At 40.8% G+C, this 24716-nt stretch overlaps 1 protein-coding gene across 1 annotated transcript in view; it reads right to left on the reverse strand.

Annotated features, from left to right (window-relative positions):
- Positions 1–986: 986 nt before the first annotated feature.
- The window catches only part of LOC126355857 (solute carrier family 22 member 7-like), a 114881-nt gene continuing 91151 nt past the window's right edge, over positions 987–24716 (reverse strand). The window contains exons 8-10 of the mRNA XM_050006345.1: positions 14188–14402; positions 11367–11554; positions 987–1411 (exon numbers count right to left, since the gene is read on the reverse strand). Coding sequence (XP_049862302.1) covers positions 1223–1411; positions 11367–11554; positions 14188–14402 — 592 coding nt within the window. The 3' untranslated portion in view covers positions 987–1222. The remainder of the gene's footprint in view (positions 1412–11366; positions 11555–14187; positions 14403–24716) is intronic.

Below are 24716 nucleotides of genomic sequence, written 5' to 3' on the forward strand. Positions count from 1 at the left end.
GCACATCACATCAATAATCGCGGAATTTTATTACAGTATTACACAATTTTTTGTCCTTTTTATTATTATTTGCACGCATCGTTCGTCAGGACTCTATGTGTTACATTACTGTTCTTTAGGAACAGCAGTCATAAAACATATAAAGAGTTTACAAAAATTTAAAAATACGAAATATGTGCGTCTTTCTAAAATTATTAAAACAAGCTTTTTTACATTTCAAATTGTAAATAAAATATTGTTTGTTTTTAATTTAAAAAAAATGTATTAAATGGAAAACTTCATTTCACTACAGGTACAGAATCAGTATGTGAGGGGAAGACTGTTTCCGAAACAATGTGGGAGTGAAGAGGTGGGGCAGAGGGCCCATAGAAGTGGCGAGGAGCTACGAACTGTAGCGCTGACATCGAGAGGAAGAAGAGGATTCTGTCTGGCCGAGCGGTTCTAGGCGCTACAGTCTGGAACCGCGTGATCGCTACGGTCGCAGGTTCGAATCCTGCCTCGGGAATGGATGTGTGTGATGCCCTTAGGTTAGTTTGGTTTAAGTAGTTCTAAATTCTAGGGCACTGGTGATCACGGAAGTTAGGTCCCTTAGTGCTCAGAGACATTTGAACCATTTGAAGAGGATTTTGTTAAAGCTGGAAGGATGGGTAGATCTCTGGGCGAGATTTCCTGGGCACCTTGTGGGAGGTGATTAAGTTTTGTTGGAACAGGATGTGGAGAGCATGTAAGTGTAACAGGCGGGGAGGGAGGGGGAGGGGGTAATGGGAGGGTCAGAGGGCGAAGCGGGTTGCATAGCATTAGAGTATTTTTGGAGTTAGTGTTAAAATTAAAAATGCGAGGGGAAACTGGTATGAATGCAGACGACGTTAGCGTAAGAGGATTACTCGTCAGACTAAGACTTTGTTAGGAGTGTAATATGTAGTTTTAGTCTATTATGAGGGTTTCTTTTTATTTTTTGGATAGCGCAGTAGGTGCGGATTCCATGTCAGTTTATTTTGGCATGTAGCATTTACTGGATAGAACGGCCATAAATTATAATCTATTCCAGGTCAGGCTTTATTTTCGTGCTACTGTTTACAGATTAGAAATAGAGCTCGAAGTGCACTGTTATTCGTTCATAGTAGGCCGAGCAAGTCATGTGCACCGTCAGTAAACAGAAGTCGAAGGTTGCCAGCACCGCACTAACATTCCTTCTAAACTGAAAGGAACTTCTGTAGCTGTTTTATCCCTTGGCGTACTCTGGTGTCGGCTTGGGTTTCCAGCTCCAGTAAGGCTGTCCTCTGCCGAAGACGGCACCGTCCCTTAACGTCTCCGGCAATCGCTGAAGCGCAGATTCCGGCAGGAACGACACGGAAAACGCTACCACCAAGTTCAGGGCTGCGAGGATGGCGAAGGGAAGTCGCTTGTCGTCCTGTGAAAGGAAAAGATATTTGTAGGTAGTGAGAATGAAAGACACCAATCACAGATGTTTCCACGTGAATTATTACGACTCTAAAGCCTCCCTGCTAACCACCCAACGGAAAGCCCGCACCAGAATGACATTACAAAACCTATTAACTGAGCAAAAAAGTGATTGCACCCCTGCACTGTCCTCCACATGTACCATGATCTGACCTATAGTCTGCTGTGCCAGCGTTGCACGGATGTACTCTCCACCAACGTTCTATTACTCCCTCTAAATCCTTGAGCATCTGTTTAGTTTCCCTCATGTGGATCCTTTACCCCCTCATCAAATTCCCACCTCTCCTAATATACAATGAACACCTAATTAGACTGTACACTATCTGCAAACTCGACGTAAACATTTATATACTCTCTAATTTGCAATCCTGCTACGCCTTCGCGCCTACATCGACATACAGTTCGATCCATATAAGCATGAGCTACTTTAATAATTTAGAACTTCTCAACCAATAATGGGGCACATCTGCAATTTTAGGAGATGATAAATATCATACATACGAGGGGGGACCCAAAAATAACCGGAATTTCTTTCTAGAAAGCATATGCTTTATTGTTTTCAAATACAACCTTAATCTCCTTCGAAGTGCTCTCCTTTAGCATTAATATACTTGTTCAAACATTCATTACAGTGTTCGAAGCACCTTTTAATTTCGTCCTCTTTGATACCTGCTAGCACTTTCATGACATTACGTTTTACATCTTCCACATCCGCAAAACGCTTCCATCTCAAGTCTCTTTTCATCTTCGGGAATAGGTACAAGTCCGAGGGTGCTAAATCCGGCGAATAGGGCGCGTGGGTCAAGGTAATCGTCTTCGTTGAGGCCAAAAACTGGCGAACGCTGAGAGTCGTGTGCGCGGGAACGTTGTCGTGATGCAGGAACCACACGCCAGAATCCCACAAAGGCGGACGTTTTCGTGGCAAACTTCTGTGAAGCCATTTCGTAACATCCAAATAGAATTGTTGGTTTACTGTCTGATTTTCAGGGACAAATTCAGAATGTACGATCCCTTTGATGCCAAAAAAAAAGATCAACATCGTCTTCTCATTCGATTTTCTTGTTGAGCTTTTTTGGTCGAGATGAGCCAGGTGACTTCCATTCTGATGACTATTGTTTACTTTCTGGATCGTACCCATAGCACCATGACTCATCACCGGTAATGATTTTGTTGAAAAAATGTGGATCATCTTTGAAAGCGTCCTTCATTTCGAGACACACTTGAACGCGACGATCCCTTTGATCTCCAGTAAGAAGCTTCAGCACGAATTTTGCTGCCACTCTTCACATACCCAAATCGATGGTCAAGATGCGCAGAATTGAGCTCCAGGACAACTTGGACAAGTTCTCGAGTTGGTCGATTGTCCTGCGTCGATCTTCACTTATTAGATCATGGATTTTGTCGATGTTGTTTTCGCTTTGAGCAGTTGAAGGTCGACCGGAATGGGGCTGATCTTCGACCACCATTTCTCCCTTTTTAAAGCGAGAAAACCATTCGTACTCTTGCATTTTACTAAGAGCTGCCTGAGTCATCGCAACAGTTTCTGTTGCGTTCTTGCCGAGCAAGAAACAAAACTTTACTGCCGCACGTTGTTCGTAAGAACTAGTCATTTCCTCGTGTCACGTCTGCACTGTACGCACACTCAAAGAACTGCCAAAGAAACCACACTTCTCACTGTTGGGTGACGCCGCGTGGAAGGATGACTCAGCAGAGCTCCTACTACAGCCCTCTGGCGGCGCAACCTGCTACTAGAAGTACACGATGTGCAGCATTACGATTCTGGTTACTTTTGGGTCTCCACCTCATACATGCAAAGTCCTCATAGCAAATGCTGAAAGTGCCCTTCACCAGCACAGATGTGCAAGTGCACTATAGTTCAATTCTTTTATCATGGCGGTTCGCTCATACCCGCCCAGACGCGGGAGATTGCTGCGCTACCAGATGTACGCGCCAAGAGAAGCAGCGCCATAGTATAGTTCGCAAACTTACGTTAAGGGGGAGTTTGCAGTTTATGAAGTAAAGCCACCATGGCCGCATTAACCCTTTCGCTGCTACAGAGACGTGCTCCCCGCATTCCGCAATGTGCGCGGTTTTGTCATCATTGCATTGTTCGCCTGTGCAGACACATGGTATTTCGACTGCTTTGACACACTTTATCATTCGATTTAATAAAAAATGTTTGGCCCAAAAATTTGATTTTTACATCTACATGCATGACTACTCTGCAATTCACATTTAAGTGCTTGGCAGAGGGTTCATCAAACCACAATCATACTATCTCTCTACTATTCCACTCCCGAACAGCGAGCGGGAAAAACGAACACCTAAACCTTTCCGTTCGAGCTCTGATTTCCCTTATTTTATTTTGATGATCATTCCTACCTATGTAGGTTGGGCTCAACAACATATTTTCGCATTCGGAAGAGAAAGTTGGTGACTGAAATTTCGTAAAAAGGTCTCGCCGCGACGAAAAACGTCTATGCTGTAATGACTTCCATCCCAACTCGTGTATCATATCTGCCACTCTCTCTCCCCTATAACGCGATAATACAAAACGAGCTACCCTTTTTTTTGCACCCTCTCGATGCCCTCCGTCAATCCCACCTGGTAAGGATCCCACACCGCGCAGCAATATTCTAACAGAGGACGAACGAGTGTAGTGTAAGCTGTCTCTTTAGTGGACTTGTTGCATCTTCTAAGTGTCCTGCCAATGAAACGCAACCTTTGGCTCGCCTTCCCAACAATATTATCTATGTGGTCCTTCCAACTGAAGTTGTTCGTAATTTTAACACCCAGGTACTTAGTTGAATTGACAGCCTTGAGAATTGTACTATTTATCGAGTAATCGAATTCCAACGGATTTCTTTTGGAACTCATAACTTGTTCTTGACTGATATCTTCCCCCCATAAATGGCTTAATTTTGTTTCGATGTCCAACGCAGTTATTGTGCAGCATTAGATTTAGTAAACCACTGCACGAAATTTTGAAGAGTTTGCAGAGGTAAAAGTCCATAGAGTATACTTTCCATATGGTCGATTTTAGTTGCCACTAGAAATTTCAAAAAAATGACATTCAAGAGAATAAAATTCATGAAGTAAGACACTTAGATATTGTTTTTAAATAAGGAAAATATTAAGCACCAAACAAAGTTTGAACTCAGAACCTTTCGCTTTGCAGCCATACACTTTAACCATTACACTAACACAGCTCGTCATTCAATGTATATCCCGGAGGACTTTAAAATATCACGGAAAATAAACACTGTTGGTATTACTATGAATTACTTACATTTCGTCGAAGTACAGCAGGAAATAAACAGTTACCACTGTTCTTTATTGCGAAAAAGCGGTTAGTGAGAATGATACAAACACCTTTCCTTGCTATCGCTTGAATTAGGAGGCTTATTGCTTGTTTGGTTTAATTAATTTATAGAATATGAAGCAGTTGGTATAAAGAATGCTTTTTCCAAACTTTCTGTAAAAGAAAGTCTGCTATCAAGACATTGCTTTTGTTCAATTACTCGATGACTGAAGGTTTGTAAACCTGAAGACACTCGTCCGTGCTCTGCACTGCAGTCGAGCTCTGGCGACGTCGTTCTCTGTCCATTGGCTGACTGTTTTGTGACGTCAGATGCGCAGAACGAACCTAAACTCGGCCGCCGTCATAAATGACGCACACTTTAGTGCATTGTTTTCACTGTATTCCATGCATTATGTGAAATGTATCCTCGCCAGTATTGCTTAATTCGTGTACCTTGGCCCCACGAAGTTATGCAGCGGTCTGTGGTCTATGACTGTACTCTAAGCTTTTAAGATACCGCCACAAGCATGGGAGAGAGAGTGGGGGGGGGGGGGGGGGGGTCGGGAGTCGGTTGTTCGGTCATCATAGACACTTGTTACAAGTTACATGGAAGCGCTAGGCGTGCGACACGCTGCTATATCTTGTAATTAAGCTTTTATAAGTACGGTGTCATCCAGCTGCTCCACAAATGTATTGAAGATGTCTGTAGAGTCTTCAGTCATATCAAAGAACTCCTGGAAGCTGACATTGAGGACCACACACCGACCTTTTCATCATGCAGTGGTGTTTCATGGATGATACGGGGGTTTACACCAGCCCAGTATCAACTGTTTCGCGTGTTGATGTAACCTGGAAGATGCAACCATGCCTCATCTGTAAACTAAGTTATGCAGAGGCTGTTGAATCAGAAACGTCTGAAACTATCGACAGTAACGCATTCTTTTCTCATGATCTGTTTCTTTCACGCTTGCAAGAAGTGCACTCCGTATCCTCACAATGACGATTTCTTCGGAGCTCTATCCTGGCTCAATCGACGAAATGAATTCCTTGGAGAGTACTTCCAGTGTCTTTGAACATTATCAATAACCTCTGCATTCAACGACTGTTTATGTTCGCAACTGACATCCTTTATTCCATCAGTTGTCTACAGCTTTCTTACAATTGATAAAATTGCTAGCTTTGCTGTAACATCGCGCAGATTGAATCTTTCTGTCTGCTGTAACCAATGACTTTGTCTTCCAATGTATTTTCATAATAGAAACTCGTGTGTACTGCATCTTCCTGGCAGTTGAAGTCTGCGAACGAATCACTAATTTGCTCGAACTATACAGTCGCTAGACTTCACACACCGTGACCAACGAGACCACCAGCGAACTAACACGAGCCGAGCAAGTGCGGCATAATGCCGGACAAATAACAACAAGCGCAGAAACAAAGGTCAACTTGCCAACAACGGGCGGTACTTGTAGTTCTCCCAGACAACTTCCCCATGTTTACGAGCTTTCGGAGGAAGGAGATCAGATATATATGGATTGCCCTCTATTTCACAACTGTAAAATGACCCACGAACTGACTACGTTAAAACTGAAGCTCAAAATACTCACTGAAAATACTAACGAGGAGAGGCCATGAAGTTGGGATCACAGATTTACTTCAAACTTTGTGTGTCTTTAGTAGGCCATTAAAACAACAAAATGCGAAAGTATCAAGATGTACTACTGTGGCAATTCCGAGAAAATCGCAAGATAATTTCTACGCATCGATTATGTAACTGATGTACCTGTACGAAGGCGCTGGTCGTTCGAATTCGTGGTAGTCAAGTGATTAGCGTTCGAGCTTCGAAGACGAACATATATGAGGGGAGGATTCGGCTCCTGCTCACACTTATTCGTTAATATATTTTTTTTTAATCACTTAACTTATGACATTTGAGAGGTAATGTAACTAAAAAACCAAGTGTGTTTCCATGGAGTTTTAGTACATTTCATGTTATTTGACTACATAATAACTTTAATTACATTCCGTTGTACATCAACAGTTTCCAGCACCTATATTTGCCAAAATGTCGCGTTACGCATAGTTTGCATCCAAACTGTTGCAAGAAAGAGAAATGTTTCAAAATGTCAACGAGGTATGCTTTTCCTTAGAAACCCTGAATATTCCCTGTAAATGCTGGAAAACTGAATTCATTCGAAGTAGTATAAACCGTTTCAATTTGTTTTCCACGTCTGTATGACAAACACCATCCTGCAACAAGTGATATCGAGAGCGCATACGAAGCGTAACTGTTCATTACTCTCGTATTCTGACTCATTGGGATTTACTATATTAGTGACTGTGAACAACGTCATTCGCATCATTATTTATCGAGTTTTGCCTAGGCTTTCCAAGCCCCCACCCCGTCGTTCAAAATTTAATTAAAAATAGTAAATAGTGAAATAACATATGAAATTCACAACTTCACGAAAATGCACGTGGGATTATTTTTTTTAATATTAGCTCTCAAATGTCATATAAAGCAAATAATTTCACGGGTGATGGGAAAGACATAGATTAAGAACTAGCAGTCACTGTAGCTGGATTCGAACCATCGCCTCGCACACGTCCTTCCTAAACGTGAGATCTAACTACTTTTTTTTAGCTCATTTTGTTCGTTGCAATAGTCTGAGGCGGACGTCCCGTGATATTCCCTGAAGTTCGTCGTTGGTCCATTCACTCTGGTTTTTTTTTTTTTTTTCTTTTTAGTACAGAGGGCAGCTAACCCTCTGTCCAAACACGCTGAGCTACCACGCCGGCTGTACCATTTGCCCACGATTAGTTCTTTCTACCAGCATTTTCGCACAGGCACATAGAGGCGTAAAACTTCTCTTGCGAATTTCTCGGAATTGCCAGGATAGTGTACCTTACTACCTATACATTATGTTTTTTTTAATTGCCTACCGAAGTTGTACATGATCCCAACGTCACGCCTCTTCTTGTGAAACCACTCCCAGACATTATAAGAAAAATCTAGAGAGCGTCGAATTCACCGTAGTGAGACGAGTTCACTACAATTATTACCACATCCATAAAATTATTATTAACATTTACACTATAAATTGCAATAAATAACAAATGACAAAGATATGTAACATATACGTGTTACACATACTTACATAGATCTCGATGTCAACTAGAGAATGACCTATTTCCATTATTATCCAACAAATTATTTATTGACCATTCCATATAAGGGTGCTAAAACAAGTACCCGGTGGGTATAATTTGGTGCTAAAACAAGTACCCGATGGGTATAATTATACTTATGGTGTTCCAAGAGCTGCAGTGCAGGTTGTAAACGCTGCTGGACGCTGAAATATCGCAGGTACGTCCACTAATCGTTGAGCTTTCAAAGCATCCAGAAAAAGAAATACCTGTAGTTAATACTTTCTGCCACCAGTTGAAAATATGGCACTGTAAGCAGTCAGAATGTGAAATGTCTGTTGTTTCGATGTCAATATGCTGTACGTCGCAAGGCGATGCGTGTTGATTTCTTTTATGAAGTGATAATTGGTGTAAAGGGTATATGAAATGCAGTGGCCGTTGAGAAAAAGATGTACACTGTCGGTAAAGTTGTTTTACCACAACGACAGCAACCACATCGCTGCAGGGTGAGTATATCACCGATAGGAACAGCTGTGAAGATAGTAAATGGGCTAAGGAATACGATCAATTAACCTGAAGAAACAGGTGGACAATGGTGGTGCAGATGGGAAAGGGAGGCAGCCCATTCCCACGGCAGTTGTTGATGAAGTGCAGCACTCGCTTTAAAATTTGCATCCACCGCTCAAGTTATCACAGAAATTGTCTCTTCCCTGGCCAATTGTTCCAAAGATTTTTCGGAGCATTTTACAGTGGTATCCCTCCGAGATTCAGAATGCGCAAAAAATGAAGCTCCAAGATAGGCTACAACGTCATGACTTCTCCCTTCGTTTTGTGGCATGCACAGAACTGGATGACATGTAGTCCAGTAGAATTGCTACAAACGTTTTATTGTTTTAATGGCTTCGTTTGTGTCCTAGTATGACTATCCTAGGTTTTCCCCCTCGGCGGAGTTGTGGAAAAGTGGTGGGGGGCAAAAATGTACCCGAAAAAGTGGTATTTTTTCGGTTTTGTGATTATATCTAGTAAATAACTCACAATATCGAAAACGTAGTGGAATTAAAAGTTGTAGGGCATGAAATTCTGCATTGAATGAGACCATCCGCATATTTTTTGGATCACCAGTTTCCACAATGGTGCTCTTCAAAATTGGACCAATTTTACACGTTCATGAATGTGGCTGGGAAATATTCTTTCCCTGCACCTACATCACATTCTGGCTGCTCATAGCTCCATATTTTCACCTGGTGGCAGAAAATGGAACTATAATTTTTTTATCACACTCTGCGAGCGTACCGGATGATGGATACATCTACAATGTTTCAACGTCCTGTGATTTATATAGCCAGCACTGCAACGCTAGGAACACTGCCAGTTTAGTTATGACCACCCAGTATTTCCCCAAATGTACAGAATTCCAGTACAGCTGAATTATTAGGCGCTGTCCAAACAACTCGCTGAACTTCAGGGAAATAAAATACTCCAAGGATTGTAAATCTTCTTTTTCCATCCCATCCAGGGCAATAGGACAGGTTTATATTCTACATCGCCAGACAAACTTGATGGCAATGAAGATGTGGTCCTTATTTTTTAGGCTGGTTTATGAAAAGTATCAACAAGAGAGAAATGCGTCTAACAGAAAGATATTGTTATTTTTTGGAATTTATCTGTCGCATTGGCCCTATCATCTAAACTTTTACAGTTTTTGTCTCAAATTCGTTATTACACTGGTTGAAAATTTACAACAAAGTGATCACACTTGCTTTGGATTTTCTGAGACATATTTGATCTGTCGTGTTGATTTCTTCACATTTGGTATCAGATTCATCGTCAATGGAGACCATTGTTTACCTCATGTTAAGGGAATGTAAGTGACAATAACTGTATCAGTCTGCTATATCTATAGTTATATGCACATATCAAAACGACATTGTGGTGCGACTCTTTCCTGCTACAGTTCAGAATGGCGGTCCGCCAGAATTACTGCCGAAATATCTCTGAATGGACCCGAATACCGCATCTCTGATTTTAACGCAAAGTGGTTTTTTTTTTCAGAAATTACACTGTCTTATCAAAAGTATTCCGACACCTATAACTGGAAGTTAATAATGGATGTGTCCAGCCCTTCGCCCTCATCGACAGCATGATTTCTAATGAGGACACTTTCAATGCGTAGTTTGAACGTCTGTGGAGGAATGGCACTCCATCGTTCCTCAATAGCCGAAACCAGAGAAGATCTGGAGCGAAGTCCAAGTACTATCTCATCACAAAAGTGTTGTGTTGGGTTCAGCTCCGGACTTTGGGCAGGCCAGTCCATTTCAGGAATGACTCTGTCTACAAACCATTGCTTCACAGACATTGGTGTATGACAAAGTGAATTGTCATGTTGATCCAGTCATCGTTTCTGAACTGTTGCGCTACTGTACACCGTATACAATGGTGTAAAGTGTGTTCCTATCCTTTTGCCTTTACCGTTTCCTTAAACGCACTAAGGGGACCACATCAAAACCACACAACCCCCCCCCCCCCCTCATGTGGTAGCACCACCTCCTCCATACTTCTCTGTTGGCATTAGACATTGACGGCAGATAATGTTCTCGAGGCATTTGCCAAACCCGAACCCTCCCATCGGATAGTCACATAGTCACAGGTTATAGTGAGATTCATCACTCCAAATTACTCGTCTCCAGTCATCCAGTGTCCAGTGGCGTCACTCTTTACATCACGTCAAGTGTCGCTTAGAACTGATTACATAAATGGATGGACTATGAACACCTGGTCGACAACTATATTCCATTCTTTTGACTCCATATGTAAGACATTGTGCTAGCTGAATTGCTAAAATCACTTTGGAGCTCCCAAGTCAGTACGTCCACCGATTTCTTTTGACCACACTCCATAATGTTCGTTGGTCCCTGTCCATCAGCATATGAAGTCTGATCTGTCTGATTTTGGTTTAGCTGTGATCGTTCCTTCGCATTTCCACTTCACAATCACATCACCAACAGTCAACATAGGCAGCTTTAGAAGAGTTGAAATGTCCCTGATGATACGCCACTCAGCCAATGGGCCAATGGGCTACTCAGCCAATAGCCAATGACTGTCCACGACCGAAGCACTGAGCTCTTCTGAAAGTCAAATTCTGCTGTTGCTGTTTCTCTACTGACAGCACACTACTCCTCGCCTCGTTTTATATTGGCGCATCCGCCTCTCGTGACATCTAGTGGTCAATTTCGCATTACAGATGGGTGTCCCGATAGTTCAGATAGTGTGCGTCGGAGGAACTAATGTTGTACTTGGCACTTCTTTGATCATGTGCTCTCAAAATTTTAACGTACCTCTGTATGGTCCAAAACACCTCTCCTGCAGCGTCTGCTACTGAATTTGGATGAACAACCTTGTAATCGAGCAGTAAAGCTTATTTTTCCACCTACTGATGTAAAGCATCTTACATTTCACGTACCATCAAAGCCAGGTAGGGCAGGGAAGACATGGCAATCCCAGCAACTGCCCACTCGACACTCGTGGCGATCTGGCGGAGACACGTGGGGTGCAACTCGATGCTCTGCAGGTTGGCCATGCCCAGGTTGCCAATGGTGCTGAACTGCATCAGCATGGTCGCCATCACGATGCCTGCACCCGCGATGTGCGCTGTACAAAACGAGAATTATGTATGTTCAGTTCTGAGGAAGAGACATACATTTACATGCCAGCAATAGATTGAGCTTTCGTATTAACATTTTGATCTTTCCCTGGACCAGCGATTAAACAGGAACACCACAACCTTACTCTAACAGAGTGGAAGATTATGTGCTCCATCTGTCTGTGAATTTTGCAAACTTTTTTGGTGCAGTTTCGGTTTTAGCTTTTTGTGTTACTGTACTTCTGAGGTAGACATGTAAATCCAGCTTGACATGCACATACATAGGTGTGAAGAAACAGCTTGAAAATAAACCCATCCTGTAATTCATGATATATGCAACTCTTTTTGACCCTTTACTTCATTTGTATACAGTTTTCAGACATACGTACATAATTTAATGCTAACAGTTGAAATTTGATCAGTATCATTTTGTTAATCAAATTTCAAATCCAGGATTCCATTTTCTCTTAAATGGTTGGATTCCTTTGTTGTTATAATACACCCCTTCTTAAACCAGTATGTACGAAATTGCTCAATATTTTTGTTTACATTTAAATTATATTCTGTCTGTGTTATTTTTGTGTGGATAGTTTACACTAAAACCTAAAATTATAGCTGGTGCACTATTTTACTTCCTCTCCTTTTTTACTTCAACCATTTTCTCATATGCTAAGTGAAACTACAGTTACTTCATGTTATAAAAAGCTCCAAATGCTGAGCAACAAGGACTTAAACGTAACATAATTATCTTAAAATAAATAGTGTGTTCACTGGACTAAGCAATTAATTGATAAGTATACAACACATAAATTTATGATACTTGTATCGTAACACATTAAGCAATTTAACAATAATGACTGGAAGATACTATCTTTAAATGCATTTCTGAAAAGTGTTTGGTACGTTGCGAATAAATAAACCTATGATCGAATAATGTCTGAATAATATAAATTCTGCAGATATTCTAAAGCATCTTCAATATTAAAAAAGATAGAAAGGCATCAATAGTAACATTTATTCCTCGTAATCTTTTTGTGTGGTTCTATCATACGTGATCACAATTTTTCCTTTTCAGCACACACAGTAATAATGTGTGTCTATAAATCTAATTACTTACAGTGATATAACATATAATATATATTTTGCATCTTTTGACAGTAAATGGTCTTTGTATTTGTTAATTAAAGTCAATCCTAAAATAAATGGGTTCCAGTTTTGAGATGTTATCTGATAAAATTGATTGATTTTGAGTATGCATCTCAGATGACTGTCATAGCAAATTGTGTGGGGTGGTCCTTATTTTCAAAGAGATGCATATTACAAGAAAACTTCATTTTATTATGTGCTACTCTTAGTTACTAACAAAATAGAGCTTAACTTGTAAAGTAGAATAACTATTTTTCATCTCTTGTAACTGAATTTCTTACTTTTTCTTAAACAACCACTTTATATGCAATCATAGTAAGCATCATCAACTGCTTACAACAGAAATAACTTATTATTATTTGCTTTTGTATATTTTCTCAGCAAGGATTTTTGGGTTGCACCCTTGTGTCTGGGCTTGTATTTAATTATGAACTGACGATGGTCTCCACTTTCAAAACAAGTTAAATCTTGTTGCTATATATTGTGCTGCCATCGGTAGTTACTTTCAGAAATTCCTTGATCCCCTGATACTGGACTAGGAAATTATAGGGTAGATTATGGTAAATGAGGCTGTTAATTCGTCTCTATCAGGTAACATAGATCTCGTTCCATGTACTAAAATACCTGTTGCGCAACAAAAGGCAACAAGCAGACATTGTAAACCACTAAGGCCACTGTCTAACACCACCAAACGGTCTTTTTCCCATAACTGGTTATGTTTTTAGTTTTATGTTTTTGCCTTATTTTTGTTCTCCCCCATCGACGAAGCAGCTGAATATTCACTTAGCGATTACTTGCTTCATGATTTAGATTAAATTTCAGTAGATTTGTGCTTATATAACTGTGAATCACATCGTTGACATTTTTGCCATTCTCATGCTGATTAAATTTATGGACTACCTATGTAGCTGATAGCTGTACAGTGTATTAATTAGTATATTTGAGTATTTGTTGAGTCGAGTTAAGGCAGTATATTGTTTTCTCGTTTGTTGTATTGTATCCCCCCATAAGATCTTCTATCCCATTCGTGATCAATTCGATTACCTGCAGTGACTTATTCCTGTAAATAGGAAAAGGAAAAAATTCCTTTACCCCTTGCTGAAAGCAAAATGTCTACTATTCCATTAAGCCAAGGAGAATCAACAGCAGTACAACCCTTCCACCCTACGAAATTTGCAATGGGGATGGCATTCTAAACCTTAGTACGTGTAACAGCGCGTTTGACCATCATTGTGCATTACTGTACATGGCCATTTATTATTGAATTTCGTCAATATCTCAACCTGTGGTTCTTAATTGCCACAGCCTATGAGCAACAGAGAAGCGAACATTCCTGGATCTGCTCCATCTGTACTGATCTCATACTTGACCCACTTGGTTATCACAGCAGTCTTCTCTGACTATTGACAACTAACTGTGATCTATCTTACGATTTTCATCCTATTTTTAGATAAGATAGAGGCTAAATCAGCAGAGAGACATGGTCGCAGCTCACCAGACAGCAGGTAGAAGATGAGGAGACAGGCCATTGCAGCCAAGAGTGCACTGGCCACGCCGGGCCAACGGCGACCGAACCTCGCTCCAAAGTAGTTCACCAGGTAGTAGGCAGTGAACTTTGCCGCTCCCTGAGCCACTATCCCCAGGAAAGGGTTTGCGCTCAGTCGGGTCACCGCTATCACCGGTGAGTACATTGTCAGCAGGTGTACCGACCTGGTAATGACCAGAAATGCGCACATTATTCCATATCCACTAACAAATCAACATGCACAGACCTCTTTAAATGGGCTTACGACATAGTCTTTATTGTAAAGACGATTAAAAATTGTAATTAAGCTATATCTGTACCAAAAATGAAATTAAAAATACAATTTTACTATCATCATACATAAAGACTTATTAAGCTTCTACATTGCTTTTAGGTACCCTTGATATCAAATCCATGTAAAGTGTATGACAGATATATGGCCAGTCTGAAGCTTCTTTCTAAACAAGCCCTCTTGATCTGATGTTCTTAGTAGCTACAATAATGTGGATTATCAGTTCTATTAATTTAAAGCCACTCCATTTCCTGATATATACATCTCTTAAGTACACGACCAAATTCAGGCTTCACATCCAGGCCATTTTCAAGTAGATTTGAAAGTGGTGCTTTTGTAAAGCACCTCTACAGGTGTCAGTCTCTAACTGATTGTAGGGGGGGGGGGAGTAATAATGGAAAAGTCATGTGACAAGGTGAGAAAGCTGCTCCCACGCCGTGTACATCTACTTCAGTGTATGCACTAAGATCGAGAAATAGACTGATGTAAAGGAGATAGGACAATGATAGGCGTTTCCTTTCTGTAGATACCAATGGCCCCATAGATGGCGATACACGTGATGCTGCACCTCTGCAATCACAGATGTTTGGACTCCCTGAGGACGCGAGCACGGAATCCTGGCAGGAACATGACATCGTGACGGATCACTAGTGGCCTCTTGGCCACAAACAATCCAGAGCTGATAGAGAGCATCATGACTGATACAGGGATTAGTGATCACAAGGTCATTGTAGCTAGGCTCAATACCATTTCTTCCAAATCCATCAGAAACAAACGCAAAATAATTTTATTTAAAAAAGCGGATAAAGTGCCACTAGAAGCCTTCCTAAAAGACAATTTCCATTCCTTCCGAACTGACTATGCGAATGTAGACGAGATGTGGCTCAAATTCAAAGATATAGTAGCAACAGCAATTGAGATATTCATACCTCATAAATTGGTAAGAGATGGAACGGATCCCCCGTGGTACACAAAAAAGGTCCGAACGCTGTTGCAGAGGCAACGGAAAAAGCATGCAAAGTTCAGAAGAACGCGAAATCCTGAAGATGGGCTAAAATTTACAGACGCGCGAAATTTGGCACATACTTCGATGCGAGATGCCTTTAATAGGTTCCACAACGAAACATTGTCTCGAAATTTGGTAGAAAATCCGAAGAAATTCTGATCGTATGTAAAGTACACAAGCGGCAAGACGCAGTCAATACCTTCGCTGCGCAGTATTGTTATCGACGACTGTGCCGCTAAAGCGGAGTTATTGAACGCAGTTTTCCGAAATTCCTTCACCAGGGAAGACGAATGGAATATATCAGAATTTGAAACACGAACATCTGCTAGCATGAGTTTCTTAGAAGTAGATACCTTAGGGGTTGCGAAGCACCTCATAACGCTTGATACGGGCAAGTCTTCAGGTCCAGATTGTATACCGATTAGGTTCCTTACAGATTACGCTGATACTATAGCTCCCTACTTAGCACTCATATACAACTGCTCGCTCACGGATAGATCTGTACCTACAGATTGGAAAATTGCGCAGGTCGCACCAGTGTTCAAGAAGGGTAGTAGGAGTAATCCATTTAACTACAGACCTATATCATTGACGTCGGTTTGCAGTAGGGTTTTGGAGCATATACTGTATTCAAACATTATGAATCACCTCGAAGGGAACGATCTATTGACACGTAATCAGCATGGCTTCACAAAACATCGCTCTTGTGCAACGCAGCTAGCTCTTTATTCGCATGAAGTAATGGCCGCTATCGACAGGGGATCTCAAGTTGATTCCGTATTTCTAGATTTCCGGAAAGCTTTGGACACTGTTCCTCACAAGCGACTTCTAATCAAGCTGCGGAGCTATGGGGTATCGTCTAAGTTGTGCGACTGGATTCGTGATTTCCTGTCAGGAAGGTCGCAGTTCGTAGTACTAGACGACAAATCATCGAGTAAAACTGAAGTGATATCAGGTGTTCCCCAGGGAAGCGTCCTGGGACCTCTACTGTTCCTGATCTATATAAATGACCTGGGTGACAATCTGAGCAGTTCCCTTAGACTGTTCGCAGATGATGCTGTAATTTACTGTCTAGTAAAGTCATCCGAAGACCAGTATCAGCTGCAAAGCGATTTAGAAAAGATTGCTGTATGGTGTGGCAGGTGGCAGTTGACGCTAAATAACGAAAAGTGTGAGATGATCCACATGAGTTCCAAAAGAAATCCGTTGGAATTCGATTACTCGATAAATAGTACAATTCTCAAGGCTGTCAATTCAACTAAGTACCTGGGTGTTAAAATTACGATCAACTTCAGTTGGAAGGACCACATAGATAATATTGTTGGGAAGGCGAGCCAAAGGTTGCGTTTCATTGGCAGGACACTTAGAAGATGCAACAAGTCCACTAAAGAGACAGCTTACACTACACTCGTTCGTCCTCTGTTAGAATATTGCTGCGCGGTGTGGGATCCTTACCAGGTGGGATTGACGGAGGGCATCGAGAGGGTGCAAAGAAGGGCAGCTCGTTTTGTATTATCGCGTTATAGGGGAGAGAGAGTGGCAGATATGATACACGAGTTGGGATGGAAGTCATTACAGCATAGACGTTTTTCGTCGCGGCGAGACCTTTTTACGAAATTTCAGTCACCAACTTTCTCTTCCGAATGCGAAAATATTTTGTTGAGCCCAACCTACATAGGTAGGAATGATCATCAAAATAAAATAAGAGAAATCAGAGCTCGAACAGAAAGGTTTAGGTGTTCGTTTTTCCCGCTCGCTGTTCGGGAGTGGAATAGTAGAGAGATAGTATGATTGTGGTTCGATGAACCCTCTGCCAAGCACTTAAACGTGAATTGCAGAGTAGTCATGTAGATGTAGATGTAGATGTAGAAGTTGAGCACCTGCACACTTTCTGTCAGTCACCGTGACCTTTTGGTGATGCATGCCAGCTCATCTGACTCGTTCTCTTACGAGAGCTTACAACACTACAACCCACTACCTCACGTACATTTCAGCTACCTTGATATCTCGATTGCATAACCATTTTTGTAAATACATGTATTAATGAATTATTTCAGTTATTGGTGTTTATGAAAATTTTATTTGTTGTTGATAGGATAAGTAAGAATTATTCGTGTCAAATCATTGAAGTAAATATGCTGACCACGTCTGGGAAGTTTCTATTGTGTAAAGCACAGTAACAATATCGTCGTTGGTAAGACTGCTCGTGTTCGCAGAGCTGAAGGCAGAGAAGTAGTTGCAAAGCATCTGTCCGGAGGAACGGACGTATTTGTTGAAGTGCCAACGCCAGTGTTTTGCGTCGAAAATGTTGTGATATGTGGCCAGGCAAATTATAAGTGGTCGAGCAAGTATGTGGGCACAGTACATGGTCACAAGAAGATTTTCGAAGCAATGAAGAATATTGTGTGGGCCAGATTTATTCAAGCTGCACACTAATCAAAGAGAGCCTCTTGTCAATTGTGGAACTCATAATAAGCACTATTTTGCAACACAGGCAACGCATTGTGAAGTGAGATCCTGCAGTGTTTTGTAGCTGTGTTATTGGCATGCTGGCATCTTAGTAACTTCTTGGAACATTATACTTCGTTTTGTCAAAGAATGAACTCGCCGAGAGAAACTTCATTGACACTAGTCATCACTTCACCACGATTCCATGAAAGTTATAAAAGCAAAAAATAGTCAAAAGAAGCCAGATGTAATTAAATTTACTGTTTATTTTCAAGCGAGTCATTATTGTAACAAAATATAGTAGTACCGACAATTGCTCATATAGTTTTGCACTACTAATGCAGATAATAAATTGAAATTAATGGTGATTTTAATTGAAATACAGTTTATATGATAATAATATGTTGGATTTTATGTAGTGAAAGTAGTTTTAAAATTTTATGTTGTATTTTGTAAGTGATATTTTATGCACACGTCAAAATAACAGTGCTAGTGAAAAACAGGTATGGTGTTGCCATGAATAAAAGTTTTTACTGCATCTATTTGATAAACCGTCAGCAGTAGAGTAAAAAGTAAAGAATAATAAAGAGTTTTTAACACGAAGCATATTTTTAGGCAGAATTGCGCAACATTTAAGGAGTCAACCGCCCCTTACACATGGAGAACAATATATCTTTGCCTCACGCAGCTCGCAGTAGGTGCTATCGATAGTCGAGAGCCGAGTGCGCCAGAAAGTAGTCAGTGTTGAGACCCCGAAAAAGTAAGTTGTTGACTACTAAACGAGCAGGGCGGATTTCGGCATGACGGCTGACCGCATTTACCATTGTTTAACTGCTCTCTGTGTCACCCAGCGCCGTGGGTAGTGACCTCCAGCAAATACGGAAATGGCATTAACTGAGTGACCTGTTGGTATGTTTTAAGTGTTGGTTTGTATACCGTGACTACACGATTACCGCACCGGGCACCAACGATTTGTATTGCAGTGAGGATTGCGCAGTCAGTGCTACAAGAAGGATATTGGCGTGTGAGTATATTAATAGGCAGCATTTGGTGAGTTAACTATTATTATTTTGTCAGATGAAGGGAATAAGTGCCTCATTCGTGCTGTTTACCAATATATATAGAACCCCAACAACGAAGTATGTACCGATTATTGCTACCTGACATCCAAATTAACTTTGTTGGATTTGATACGAAACAACTGCCGTTCAAATATTAACGGATCAGCCTTTACCAGTTGCGTTCTATGAAAGGACAGTGTGCACTTTTCGGACAAACGATAAGAGGAGGAGGATAACAATAAATGGTTCAAGTCTGCTTATCGCAGAAGAATATTGACAGTATTAAGAAAATAAGCAAAAGTTTAAATGGTAACGAAAACTTCACATTAGTTTACGTATGTACGAACAATTGAGAAATTTCGTGAAAAACCACCTTCGATAAAAGGTACTTTGTAATGGTTTTCATTGTGAAAATTTGCGTAAGAAACTTCGGACACTGTATTACGACGAAATTGCAAAATTGCAGGATAATAGAACGTTCTACCACCTAATAATTAAAAGCAATTGGCACTATCGGACGACAGGGACAGTGTTAATGCACTCTATTGTGGAGTACAAGCACTGAAATATGTGTGTAAAACAGTGCAAGGTTAATATTAACGAGAGACACGTTTAGAAATTATCGCGACGTAACTGATAGCGTATTCATTACAAGGGTGTCAAAGAAGTATTGTGCTGAGACTTTACGTACGAAACCGGCTGTAAACCGTTTTAAAATCGCGAAAATCAATGTGGACCCATAATCCTATACGTAGGCAATAATGCGAATGGCTAATGTTAATGTATAGTGACGGCACGGAGCGCAGCAGCCGCGTCAAAGAACTTCAGTCAGGAAGTAATTCGACACAGCACCAGTTCCAGCCGCGTGAGAGTTTCGACGGCGTAGACATGCTAAACCGCGACCAACACGCCGCCGAAGCTGACATCTCGTGGCGAAGTTACTAAGTATCCTGACCGCAGCGCTACCTAGCCAAAGATCAGCGAACTTCGACGACAACGTCTATACAAATAACACCGGACGGCGGGCAGCCAGCGACGCGTCAGCCAAGTCGCCGCATGGAACGAGCATTGGCACTGCCAGCAGCGGCGGCGACTAGACGTGGCAAAAAATAACTTAACTGATGGAAATAACCGATTACTGAGAAGTAACGGTTACTGCGATAACCGCTCACTTGATACTGGCAGGTATTTCAACAACTGCCAATGGTACCACGCGCCGAAGATCTTATTACGATTGCACGTGAACTCAGCGAAGGAGAGGGATAGACCATTTTGAGGGCTTTCTCTAGGTCATGGAAATAACTGAGAGACTGCGCGCCATCTGTTGATAGAACTGTGTAGTATTTCGTGTGCCATCGTTACTTTCAGCACAAACAGATAAATGAAGTTAATGTAAGAGTGGTGACTAACAGGGGCTGCAGTACACACATTGACATGTAGGGTCGTTCCCTTGAGCCACCACCTTGTTTGTCAATTTAGTTTGGGCAGGTAGTACAAATACAGTTACCATAAGGAATTAGAGCGACTATGGAAATAACTATAAGGTCAGTATTTATCTCTGGTAGTTATTGTTCAAAAATGGTTCAAATGGCTCTGAGCACTATGGGACTTAACTACTATGGTCATCAGTCACCTAGAACTTAGAACTACTTAAACCTAACTAACCTAAGGACATCACATAACACCCAGTCATCACGAGGCAGAGAAAATCCATGACCCCGCCGGGAATCGAACCGGGGAACCCGGGCGCGGGAAGCGAGAACGCTACCGCACGACCACGAGCTGCCGACAGTTATTGCTATTCGCTCACACTTCTACATCTCTGGAAGTTAACGGCTACCAGTACAAGTAACGTGGAAGTTAGTAACTGTGTTCCTGACTCTAGTTGAAGGTCATAGAGCCCGGTGATATTTGCAGGGAGGATGCTTACTGGAATGAACAAATATTTTCATACTGCTACGGAATAGCCACTGGCCATCGGAGAGGAGAAAGTATAACATAAAACATTTGAATATGATACTATTATCCTCATCATTTGTCAGGAGATTGTCAAAATGCATGAATGTATTACAGCAAACCGGACCTGCTAATGTTTACAGGATTAATACACCGCCAGCATAAAACATAGTTATGCACATTTAATAAATTTATCATACACAGAATACCTGACGTTGACTGTTGTGACCAAGTGCTGTCAAAACTGAAACATAGCAGAATTTTTACTTAAGCTGATCTAACAATCCCCATTAAGATATTCATCTATAGAGTAGGAATTGCCTATCAAACGTCTTTCAAACTCTCTGTAAACCGTGCTTTATCTCAAACCAAGTTTTTATTGGTTGCTGACCTGCTAGCAGTTTATTGAAAGTGTGTGTTCCTGAATATTGGTCCTCTTTTTGGACCAAGGTAAGTGATTTCAGGTCTTCAGGTAGATTATTGTTCGTATTCCTAGTACTGATATTATGTACTCAGCTGTTGGTTCGAAATACTTGCAAGAAATTTCATTGAGAAATAAATATACTAGGAAGCAATGGTTAGAATATGAAGTTCCTTCAACAGGTTTCTACGTGATGTTCTTATATTTATACCACAAATGATTTTTACTACACGCTTTTACATACTAAAACCTTTTGCTCGGTTTGATGAGTTACCCCAGAATATGATCCCTTATGACATAATAGAATGAAAGTAGGTAGATTATAAATTTTTATATTTATGTCTCCTACATCTGACATCACTCTCACTGCAAATACAGACTTCTTTAGGCGCTTCAGCAATTCTGTGGTATGCCCTTCCGAACTGAATTTATTATTGAGTTGTAATCCCAGAAATTGTACACTGTCGACCTTTTCATATACATGTTTTAGCTGGAGAAATAGAGCAATTTTCCTAATCTCAGGTAAAATTTGGATAGTGTACAGGAGTAAACGAATCTATCACATTACATATATTTTTGTATTTTATTACAAGGTTGTACACTTATTCTATTAAGTGAACAGCACAACAAATTAAGCTTTGAATTCAACCTACATTATTCAGCTTACATATTGCTTCATAATTAAAAATACACATTGTTAACATTTAACTTGAACAGTGCTGTAACGAAGTTCTGCGTTTTCTGCTGCAGCTTCGAGGATAATATTTGTAATAGCTACTGACAACCTACATACATATGATGTTGTTGTTGTGGTTTTCACTCCTGAGAGTCCTTTGATGCAGCTCTCCATGCTACTCTGCCCTGTGCAAGCTTCTTCATCTCCCAGTACCTACTGCCACCTACATTCTTCTGAATCTGCTTAGTGTATTCATCTCTGGGTCTCCCTCTACGATTTTTAACCTCCATGCTGCCCTCCAATACTAAATTGGTGACCCCTGATGCCTCAGAAAATGTCCTACCAAATGATCCCTTCTTCTAGTCACAAACACGTGTTCTCCCCAATTCTCTTCAATACCTCATCATTAGTTATGTGATCTACCCATCTAACCATCAGCATTCTTGTGTAGCACCACATTTCGAAAGCTTCTATTCACTTCTTGTCCAAATTATTTATCGTCCATGTTTCACTTCCATACATGGCTACACTCCATACAAATGCTTTCAGAAACGACTTCCTAACACATAAATATATACTCGACGTTAACAAATTCTCTTCTTCAGAAACGCTTTCCTGGCCATTGCCAGTATACATTTTATATCCTCTCTACTTCGACCATGATCAGTTATTTTGCTCCCCAAATAGCAAAACTCCTTTACTATTTTAAGTGTCTCATTTCCTAATCTAATTCCCTCAGCATCACCCAACTTAATACAACTACATTCCTTTATCCTTGTTTTGCTTTTGCTGATGTTCATCCTGTATCCTCCTTTCAAGACACTGTCCATTCCATTCAGCTGCTCTTCCAAGTCTTTTGCTGTTCTGACAGAATTACAATGTTATCGGCGAACCTCAAAGGTTTTATTTCTTCTCCATAGATTTTAATACCTACTCCAAATTTTTCTTTTGTTTCCTTTACTGCTTGCTCAATATACAGATTGAATAACATCGGGGAAAGGCTACCACCCTGTCTCACTCCCTTCCCAACCACTGTTTCCCTTTCATGTCCCTCGACTCACATAACTGCCATCTGGTTTCTGTACTAATTGTAAATGACCTAACGCTCATTGTATTTGACCCCTGCCACCCTCAGAACTTGAAAGAGAGTATTCCAGTAAGCACTGTCAAAAGCTTTCTCTAAGTCTACAAATGGTAGAAATGTAGGTTTGCCTTTCCTTAATCTAGCTTCTAAGGTAAGTCATAGGATCAGTATTGTCTCATGTGTTCCACCATTTCTATGGAATCCAAGCACTCCATTACAACTACTGGCTTCTGCCAGTTTTTCCATTCATCTGTAAAGAATTCGTGTTACTATTTTGCACCCATGTCTTATTAAACTGATAGTTTGGTAATTTTCACATCTGTCAACGCCTGATTTCTTTGGGATTGGAATTATTATATTCTTCTTGAAGTATGAGGGTATTTCGCCTGTCTCATACATCTTGCTCACCAGATAGGAGAGTTTTGTCAGGACTGGCTCTCCCAAGGCTGTCAGTAGTTCTAATGGAGTGCTGTCTACTCCCAGGGCCTTGTTTCAACTCATGTCTTTCAGTGCTCTGTCAGACTCTTCACGCAGTAGCACATCTCCCATTTCATCTTCATCTACATCCTCTTACATTTCCATAATAGTGTCCTCAAGTACATCGTTCTTGTATAGACCCTCTGTATACTCCTTCCACCTTTCTGTGTTCCATTATTTACTTAGAACTGGGTTTCCATCTGAGCTCTTGACATTCATACAAGTGGTTCTGTTTTCTCCAAAGGTCTCTTTAATGTTCCTGTAGGCAGTATCTATCTCACCCCTAGTGTCCTTACATTTGTCCTCTAGCCATCCCTGCCTAGCCATTTTGCACTTCCTGTCGATCTCATTTTTGAGACATTTGTAATCCTTTTTGCCTGCTTCATTTACTGTATTTTTTTATTTTCTCGTTTCATCAATTAAATTAAATATATCTTCTGTTACCCAAGGATTTCTACTAGTCCTCGTCTTTTTACATACTTGATCCTCTGCTGCCTTCACTACTTCATCCTTCAAAGCTACCCATTATTCTTCTGCTGTATTTCTTTCCCCCATTCCTGTCAATTGTTCCCTTATGCTCTCCCTGAAACTCCTTACATCCCCTGTTTTAGACAGTTTATCCAGGTCGCATCTCCTTAAATTCCCACCTTTTTGCAGTTTCTTCAGTTTTAATTTACAGTTCATAACCAATAGATTGTGGTCAGAACCCACATCTGCCCTTGGATATGTCTTACAATATAATACTTGGTCCCTAAATCTCTGTGTTACCATTATATAATCTATCTTATACCTTCTAATATCTCCAGGCTTCTGCCACGTATACAACCTTGTTTTATGATTCTTGAACCACGTGTTAGCTATGATTAAGTTATGATCTGTGCAAAATTCTAACATGTGGCTTCCTCTTTCATTCCTTACCCACAATCCATAATCACCTACTATGCTTCCTTCTCTTCCTTTTCCTACTACCGAATTCCAACACCCATGACTATTACATTTTCGTCTCCCTTCACTCTCTGAAGAATTTCTTTTATCTCATCATACATTTCATCAATTTCTTCTTTATCTGCAGAGCTAG

Source organism: Schistocerca gregaria, chromosome 3 (genome assembly GCF_023897955.1).
Source record: "Schistocerca gregaria isolate iqSchGreg1 chromosome 3, iqSchGreg1.2, whole genome shotgun sequence".
In the NCBI taxonomy this organism is placed as follows: domain Eukaryota; kingdom Metazoa; phylum Arthropoda; class Insecta; order Orthoptera; family Acrididae; genus Schistocerca; species Schistocerca gregaria.